The sequence below is a fragment of the Oratosquilla oratoria genome, chromosome 42, assembly GCF_046742065.1.
Source record: "Oratosquilla oratoria isolate Oo_2021 chromosome 42, ASM4674206v1, whole genome shotgun sequence".
Classification (NCBI taxonomy): Eukaryota; Metazoa; Arthropoda; class Malacostraca; order Stomatopoda; family Squillidae; genus Oratosquilla; species Oratosquilla oratoria.
The window spans coordinates 23,030,835-23,040,834 of NC_134818.1; the positions used below are offsets into that span (position 1 = coordinate 23,030,835).

General features: G+C 39.5%; 1 protein-coding gene across 1 annotated transcript in view; it reads right to left on the bottom strand.

The window, feature by feature from the left end:
• LOC143021451 (R-spondin-4-like) overlaps positions 1-10,000 on the bottom strand; it is a 291,292-nt gene that overhangs the window by 56,714 nt on the left and 224,578 nt on the right. The window contains exon 3 of the mRNA XM_076178941.1: positions 7,798-8,326. Within this exon, the coding sequence (XP_076035056.1) occupies positions 7,798-7,888 (91 nt within the window). The 5' untranslated portion in view covers positions 7,889-8,326. The remainder of the gene's footprint in view (positions 1-7,797; positions 8,327-10,000) is intronic.

A 10,000-nucleotide genomic window follows, 5' to 3' on the forward strand; every position in this document is an offset into this window, starting at 1 on the left:
TTGAAGAACAAACAGGAGCGCCTTCGAGTTATTAATCAAGAAATGCTTTAGAAAGTTTTCAACCTGGTCGTTGTAAAAAATTATACCTCAGATCAATAAGATATCGCCTGGTGATATTTAAAATAAACAAGTCAAGTCATAAACTGCACTAGAAGGATTAAATCTATCCTTTTTCCGTCTAATTAATTTTTTCATCAATTCAGAGAATGACAGACCACATCTAAACATAATATAAGATCCTGTGCTTTGTGAAGTCTTGACTTCTTGGCAATCTTCATGTCTGAGATCTAATTTGTCTAATGACTTTATAATTAATTATGAACATCATAAACTATGATTTACGTTGGTAAATAATAAATAGGATTTACTCAGAAAAACCAACAAGAATATCAACTTGTTGTGTTAAGAAGTACATTATTGTGTAGTGTCTGTGTTGTTGTTGAAAGTGGTAGACGTCTTCAACCTAACGAAGGATGGTATGAATAAATAAGAACATAAGAGCAATTTAAATAATTCTAAACCAAAAACTCCTTTAGATGTATACATAGATGATGTACTTTGGTACTGGTCTATTTAAACAAACAGACCATGGGCTTCAAGTAGAAGAAAACTGTCTGGAACAAGGAGAAAAGTGGCAACAGTGAAGCAGACATGTGATGTGTCAGCAAAATGTGGGTAGTGCGGGGAGTCAGTTCTGAGCCATAGAGTATGTTTTCATTTCTCCAAAGAATATTATCACAACAAGGAAGAATTCTCGGGAGCGCCATATAAACATAAAATAGCTAAAATTGTGATCATGTTGCATCCAAATGCAAGAGATGTGATAACATGGAGTCAATATAAAGAGAGTGCATCTGCCAGTTTGAACAGGATATAATATGCTTACAAATCTCAATGGCGTTTATTTATTTTCTAACCTATATTACTTCTTGAAACAAGATTTGAATTGTAAAATAGATTTTTTTAAAAGTATTCTGTGATACTCTTAATGGAAAGACAGATGGAAAAATGGAATCCAAAGACAAAATTGACTCATGCTCGAATAAACTAAAGATGAAAATGAAGAACATGTTTTAGATGGAGACTACCAAAGACGAATGAAAAAAACACATTTCAGAGAATCAAATGAGAGTAAAACTGGCAAGGTAATCTAGGAAATGCAAAAAATAATATTAGAAACCCAAAGGAAGAAATAAAAAGTCCTCGTTAAAAAAAAAAATAAATAAAAACTTAAGACCAAGCTATATAATGAACGCCAGGATGATAACAAGATGATAGGGAGGATCCACTTAAACAATAAACGACCAGAAAATCTAATTAAGTAGAGCGATAGTTTGAATCTTGTGACAAGTAATAAGACAAAATATTATGATCAGCAACACTGCAATATAAAATGCACTCCCATCATTACAAAAACCAATATGTGAGAAAGATACTTTATACGCCTTATATGGAAGAAACAAAGTATACAATCATTTACAGTGTCCTTCACTGTTTTCAGTGCCTGTTTCGCCCACAGTGCAAGAGTTTGAACCAAAGAATAAAAATGTCTAAGGTTTAGTCAGTTATAAAATCTCTGAATATAAAGCAAACTAATATATATATATATATATATATATATATATATTTATATATATATATATATAAATTACACATATGAGCTGTATGGACATCCTAGAAAGAATCAAGAACACAATGGTTCATGGCCTCTAGAAAAACAAATAATCATCGATATTCTCTCGATTGCCAGCAAAACAGTTAAGATCAGGTAAATAATTAAAACTAAAAAATCTTTTCGTCCAAAATATGAGTAGGCATCAGAATTCCTGTCAACAAACGCAAGAATCATACATAAGACATGCCATGTAAGATAGTAATATCCAGTAAACCTAAGCCTTTGAAAGATAAACTGACACAGTTTGAACCATCGACAACTGTCGGTGTGTAGTAAGCATCAATTAAATATTGAAAGGTCGAAATACATTTCCATAAAATCACCGAAGACAAAACATTTGAAAGACGCCATAAGGCTCCTAAGGAAGTTCCGCGGAGACAAAAAAAAAAAAAATCCCAGAAATTAAAAAGTCTAAGACATGACTAAAAACGTTTCTGTTTGAGAGGAGTTACGATCAAAAACTAGAAAATGTAAATGGTCCATACATATAAAATGTGAAATACGACGCAAAAATTTTCAAACAAATGAAGGAAGGATGGATTCTTGAGGATGGGCGGTGGCAGCAAAACAACAAGAGCAAAAGTAAGACATCTTGTACGAAATATCCCCCTGCATGTGACGAAAAGATAAGTTAATATTTTCCTGAAACAAGTCTCATGAAGACCTTGAGAATAATCCATTGGATTCAAATGAGCATAAATTCGTGAACAGATCCTGAAGAGAGTTGTCATAAATGTGAATGTCGCTGAATAGAAAAGAAAAGAAAAATCGTAGTTTATGGAGCGGAAATATACTTGTCATAAATCTAAATACGTTTTACAAAATAAAAAAGGAAAAATATAAAAGGGGGGACTAGCACTGAGCCTTAGGGGTCCATACTAAGAACTTTTAATTTATCTGAATGATGACGCTAACGAATTTAGCGATCGAAAGACAACACTAAACGAGGCAACACGATCTCGAACTAAAATCACTAAGAATTGCAAAAGCATACAACTAAGTTGCAAATAGGCTTTCGTCTTAAACCTTTTGCAACCTACGTATCAAAAAGAAACCTGTGTATATGAGAAAGAAAACCGTTGCATGAATACTGCAAAGCTAGAATTTGCAAACAAAGACGGGAACGTCAGCGATGAACACAAGACGACTCTCGCCAAATGATGGATCGAGATAAGTTTTTATCCCCTCGGAGGGAATAGGGAAGTGGAAGGGGAAGGGTTGCCCACAGCTGAATAAAATCCCCAATCACTGACCAGAATAAATACATGACAACACTCTCAAACGCGTCAAGGTCATATTGTCGACATTTCTACTTTGTTTTAACGTCATCTTGTTGGAAGCTTCACTTAGGTTTCGTAGTGGGTAACTCCTTTCACTGTGGTAACGCCTTTTGCATAATCCGCTCCTTAAAGCATAACCTTTGATTTAGTTGCATGGCGACCCTTGCAACTGGACGAGTTTGAGCGTGACCCCAGTGGGTCTCGAGTTCGACCCCTCAGACGAAGAAAAAAAAAAGTTTGTGCAGGTCAGGGGGAACGATGTAGTGTGCGTCACTGTGTTGAAATTGTTAACTTGGGGCCAGGTCAGGCTGCTGGCGGGGGGCTGGTCAGTGATGAGGTGGTGACAGCTCACGCTGATGCGAGAGGAAATGCATTAAGTCTGTAAAGACCCCATGGTCGAACGCAGCACATCAGACGTCACATCACATATCATCACAAGTCGCACCATATTACAGTCCATCTCATAATTCTAGACTCTTGTTTCTTGGACTTATTCTGAAGCGGCGGGCGTGTGTACCTTATCACGGCCTCTACGAAATGTCTTCATCCAACTGGTGGTTATCACAACATTAGAATAACCAGTTAAAGTCTAGTGACCTCGTTAATACATTTGTGTTAATGCCAGACGGTTTTAATCAGTTCGGAAGGACCTTTGGGCTAATATTTTCATTTAATAGATCTTCAAGTTCTCAGTCCAGAACTTCCCCAGAACTAAGTTGAATCATCTGGCTTTAGTCAAAATAAAGTCTTTCAAGTATACCGCTATAGTCATTGGGCAAAAAGTAATACTTAGTTTATGATGAGTATAAAGTAACATTATGGTCAGGAGTATTTCATATGAGTTGTTTGTACACTTAGGTATGGGTGGTTTAGTGAATAATTTTCCCTAAGCTGAATAGAATTGCCTGGAGCTAGCTAGAATAAATCTAGATGGCGACTTCCGTAAATGGTCTAGTCGAGAGAGTATAACTAGGGATGTTTCTTCACCTAACTCGTCTATCATTAGCCAGAGCGAATATATAAAACAACGACACTCGCAAGCGCACCCATCAACAAAAGGGTTAAATGATCATAAGGAATCAAAGGACACGACACACCAAAGAACAACAACTGGAAGCCTAAAAGAAAACGAAGGGAGGACAGACGGTGAAAGAGAGGAAAAGAGGAAAGAGAAGGGAGACTGGAGGAAGGAAACTTAAGAAGAAAAGACATAATGGATTGGTAAAGAAAGGGACAAAACGAGTAAAGCAAGAGGATTGAAAGAAGAGAGCAAGTTCAAGGCGGACCGTGGCTTAAAATATAAGAAAACAGACAACAATAATGTGAAAGATAGGTTGATTAAAGAAGATGGAGACAAGAATAGCAGAGTAACAGGCAGGTGTGGGAAAAAGAGACAAAAGTGAGGATCATGGTATAGGAAGGAAAATAGGTATAAAGTTAAGGAATGATAAATGAAGGATAGCTATAGGAAAGAGGTTATCATATTATATATATATATATATATATATATATATATATATATATATATATATATATATATATATATATATATATACACATATATATATATATATATATAGAGAGAGAGAGAGAGAGAGAGAGAGAGAGAGAGAGAGAGAGAGAGAGAGAGAGAGAGAGAGAGAGAGAGAGAGAGAGACAGAGAGAGAGAGAGAGAGAGAGACAGAGAGAGAGACAGAGAGAGAGAGAGAGAGAGAGAGAGAGAGGAAAGAATTTAGCTTCATCTACGGGTAACGATGTTGACAGATCCATTAGCTCGATCCCGCTAACACCTAACATCAGTGTGTTGACACGCGGGCTCCTTCCCGGTACTTCCTGTCCGCCGCCACCCAGCGACCCGAACCCACCAACCTGACGGTCCCGAAGGCAATCGAAATCATATTCTTGGTTGTGTCAGAAACAGACTGTAGACAGACTGTTTCTTTGACCCGGTTTTATATTGGAACCTCGGGTATCGTTTCAATCCTGTGCGCGTGTTTAACTAATTATATCTAGCTAATTGTAAAATTATACAGGAAAGGAGCCATATTTGTGAGATCCTGTCTCTTTTTTTTCTAATTGCTTATGGATTTAGCTCGAGCTATATTAGCTTCTAAGCTGTGTGTGTGTGTGTGTGTGTGTGTGTGTGTGTGTGTGTGTGTGTGTGTGTGTGTGTGTGTGTGTGTGTGTGTGTGTGTGTGTGTGTATAAGTGTGTGTGTGTGATTGTGTGCGCTTAATTGTATTTACTTTACCTAATTGTAATGTAAAGAAGAAGAGCCACACTCGTGGGAACTCGCCCCAATGTCATCATAAAACTTGCCTTCAATTTCGTTTCCATTTTTATTACACTATTCCCATATTTCATCTAATTGACAAGTTGACACATCTTCGCGAAAAGCTGCATTCCTTTATATATGTTATGTACCCTGTTTTACTTACTCTTTATAACCTTGTATTTCTCCTCACGTCCCAAGCTAAGTTCATTCCTGTTAATTTGTCTACTCTTTTCAATGATCTGAGCAGAGCAATCATGTTGCCTATCTTTCTTGTCGCTTCTAATGGGGGTAGTTTTATTTATTCTAATCTGGCTATATATGGTCTGCCTGCTAGGCTGGGGGGCTATTGTGGCTGATGTTCTTTGTATTCTCATGATCTTATTTATAGCCGCCTTTTTATGCAGGAACCACGCCCCTACTGCATATTCCAATTTGGTATGGATCAAGTTCTCTATGAGATTTTTTAATGTAACTTTTCTATCCATATAGTTGAATACAATTCTTTTGTTATCTAATACTTTGCCGTTTACAGACCTATGAAATAGTATAGGTTTGTCTTAACTATTCTCAATTATAATTCTTTTTTTCAAAATTTCTTTCTTATTCTCTTTGGATTCTCATGTAATCATTTATAGCTCTTTTGTACTCTTTTTTGTTTTGTTTTTTCTCTCCATTTTCTTCCTGAGTCCCGAACTGCTGGATTTTTTTTTTTTTCAAATCTTATTTATGAAAATGTTAAATATTTTCATGATCGAGCCCCAATCTACTTCTTAGAATGATATGCTCCACCTGCAAAATTTGTTTTACCGATATTGAATTCACCTTGTCTATATATTTCATCTCTTGCCTCTATATGTCCTTATGCCAATGGAAATTCAAATGCTAAGTGATCATTTTTCCTTATAAGGCATACACACTTTAAGGATTCAATCATATCGGGTTCTTTGGTAAGTAGTAAATCCAATCTCGCTGGTGCGTTATCTCTTCTTAATCTTGTCGTCCCTTTGAACCCTTAGGTCAATGCATTCTTCATTGCTATATCCAAGAAAGCAATACACTACAAATCTTTACCTTCCTTTGCCTTCAGTTACCCCCAATATACCTTTTTACGATTAATGTCGCGCACCAGAAAAATATCATCATTTTGCATTCATTTTTCTAAGTAGATAATCAAGTCTGCCCATTCTTTTTTATATTCACATTCGCTCAGTACATATCTTATGGGTAACCTATGATATCACTAAGTCTCAACTGTCTTCCCCCTCTAACACTGGATGTCACATAAGTATTAGTACGCGACAGGGGTGAGTGGAAGAATTATATGGAGGAAAAGTAGGACGAAGAGCAAGCAGGATGAGATTCAGAAGCAGCAGGAGTGGGAGGAGAAGGAGGAGGAGGTGTATGAAATAATGAATAGGAGAGGTTAAGGAAACAAGATTAATGAAATTCTCCAATGGGATGTTGTGCAGAAAGAGAGAGAAGAACTTTTGACCCAAGCCCACCCCTCAGCGGAGCAAAAGTATCTGGAGCTAGCCAGAGTAAAAATCTAAAAGATACGTCATCTTGCTAAAATGGGTTTAAAAATACATTAAATGAAGAAAAAAAATTGTCACGAAGAATACTAGAAAGTGAATATTGGAAGAGTGATCTTGTCATCATTCGAGACAGGATCAGAACCGAGGATGCGTTTTATCATCTCATTTCTTTTAACTGACAAATAATTAGAAAAAAGAGAAAACACAAGAAAGGGTAGATAAGAAGTAAGAAACTAAAGTACAAAAAATACAAAAAAAAATCGGACAGAATGTAAGACATGTGGCTCCTATGAGCAGCAGGAATTCTGTTGTTGACAGTCCTGGTTAGTTTTGGTATCGGTGATTTTGACCATGTTTGTTCGTTCGTTCGTTCGTTCATTCGCCGACAGCTCAGGACTTCGAGAGTGAGGAGCACAAGAACACTGCCCTATGACGTCATCGCTCTCATAGAAAACAGTGACGTCATGCAGCTCTTTAACCAACAGTCCTGTACGGATATGAGACATGGACACTAACAAAGGGAGAAGAGACTGATTTTTTTTTAAAACAATATCCTGAGAAGAATCCTCGCCTCAGTATATGATGAAAAAGAAAAGAGATGGAGACAAAGACACAACAGGGAAATTAGAGATCAGACCGGACAACCGTACATTCAGGACGAAGTACGGGGAAGAAGAGCAAGGTGGGCTGGACACTGCGTCCGAATGGAGGCAGGCAGACCACCAAGGAAGGTGATGGAAGGAGGAGTACAGGGCAGACGACCATTAGAGAGACCCAGGTACAGATGGAGGGATGGAGTAGAGAAGGACGTGGAGAGGGTGGCACCAAGAGAGGACTGGAAAGAATTGGCAGAGGATAGAACCATCTGGAGAGGCATCGTGAAAGTGGTGAAGGGCTGTCCGGCCTGACAACCAACAAAGTAAGAGTAAATCTTGTCCTCTGGCTCTCAGGGCTCCAAGTCATCTTTTTGACCGCAGAGCACCCGGTAAATGTTCAAGAGTGTCTGTAAGAGACTTTCAAGAGGAAAACTTACCTTGTGGTGGGAAAACTTCGTTCTCACTACGATGATTGTTGTGGAGCCCCAGAAGGAAGTAGTGCATGAGAAGCACCTGTACAGCCACCATCCTGAAGTTCCTCTTCGGAGTCGGGACCTCGCCTCGCGAGACCCTAATGAGAGTGGCAGGGCTGGCAGCAAGCGGAGAATGTCCCCACTAAGGACATGGAACCTAAATCCTGGAAGATCCTCCTCCTTCTGCTCTACCCTTGACCTCGTGAACTTCACAACGCTCACGGACAGCTTTCGCTCGAGGGACAACCCAGCGGGTCTGGAGCACCCCCAGTGGGGGTGCGAAGTCTATGGGCCCGGCACTCCCGCAGTAGGAAGAGTGCCGTGGTTTCCAAGAGGAAGAGTCTTACACCGCCTCCCTTTGCAATCTGGGGACAGTGGGTGCCCACTCGACACCACTAACACCCCCAAGGGATTCGGAAGAACTACTGTGGGACCTTATCAACGGGAAGGATCTGTCCTGGGACGCCTTCGTCGGGAGGCCACTTGGTGATTCCTGAAACAACAGAAACGAAAGTGAAATCATCTGCTGAAGACGTACAACATACACATATACGCAAATCATGTGTACTAAAATATTTGCATGCTGTGGTATATAATAGGGGCAGAAGAGACAGATCTGGCGAAGTGCATGAAAGAAGTGACTAGATCTCAGCTGTTCAAGTATATGTTTATAGAAATGTTAGCAATGATGCAGTTCCGTCGATTTCTAAAATCCCGGAAAATTCGTGCAAATGTATCCGTGGCCATTTATGCGTGTACCAAGTTATCTATTCAAAAACATAATAATGAAGAAGACTACAAGAGACCATAAGGCCTACACTAGGCACTTCCATGTCCATCAACATTTACTATCCCCATCCATAAAGTTATCTAACCTTCTCTTAAAACAACCAATCGTTTCAGCGCTCACTTCATGGTTACTAAGTCTATTCCATTTGTTAACCACTATATTGATAGTTATATTCATCTTGCTAAGCGTTGCACGATACGCCAAATATTAAATATTCCTTCTTTTTCTCTTCCTTCAGCCAGTTCAAACATTTTGTTTTAAACTCTATAAATATTCTGGGTTTGTGCCACACTTTCATTGACTCTATGAACAGCCCATCTTAGTATAAGACAGACAATGAGTATTATAATCAATGTGTTCAGCTTAGTAATGTTTTTATTCCTTTTATGAGTCGATGGGTTTCGTCGTTTCAATTTAAAAGAGTTAATGGTGTGTGTGTGTGTGTGTGTGTGTGTGTGTGTGTGTGTGTGTGTGTGTGTGTGTGTGTGTGTGTGTGTGTGTGTGTGTGTGTGTGTGTGTGTGTGTGTGTGTGTGTGTATTGTATATATGTTTGTATGTTTTGCGCTTCTTTGTGTCTGTGTATATCTTCTGTTATTTGTCTAGAAGTTTGCCAGTCTCTAAATCTGTACGATAAAAAAAATGCTTTCATTCATCCAAATTGCACATTAATCTAGAACGACATGGATTCCCTCTACCTGATACGAGTATATCCATTTACGTATTTCGTTATGGTCAACGCCGCCAGACGATTTTATCCAGCAAAAGGGCGGATTCTCGACCCAGAGGATTACAGTCATCACGACTAGATGGCGGACCTCACAGACTTCGTTCTGGCTACCATCAGCCCATTCATTCAACCGAAGTTAGAATCATGGCCGGGAGGGATGAATGAAGCTACGTTCGGGATAGGTAATTAATACATCTAATTATACGACATCAAAATGCTCGGGGACTAGCTACTGTGTAGGTAAATCGACCAATACGATGCGAGGAGCCCTGTGGTTGGTGGAACGATTAGCGCGGCAAGACAAAGCGGCCAATCAGAGCTTGGATAAGCCGCGCATCATGTCGTCTGAAGAGGACTGGGCCGACGAGTGCTGAGGGAGAGCGGCGGCGGAGGGGTGGGGGTGGGGGGGGAGCGCCCCGCCCCGCTCCGGAGACCCCCGCACGCCCGAACGTGGAGGGGTATATCGCACTATCGCTTCTCCAATTGCTACCGCGTCTAGCGTGTTTACAATATGCATAAATGAATTAACGTTCTTTGTTGCTGCAAACGTGGACGTCCATTCTCCCCTAGCGATAAAAATCCAGGCGCATCTTTGTACGCATACACCTAAAGGATACGCGCACTCTTATACGGACGTATATAAGGGCGGG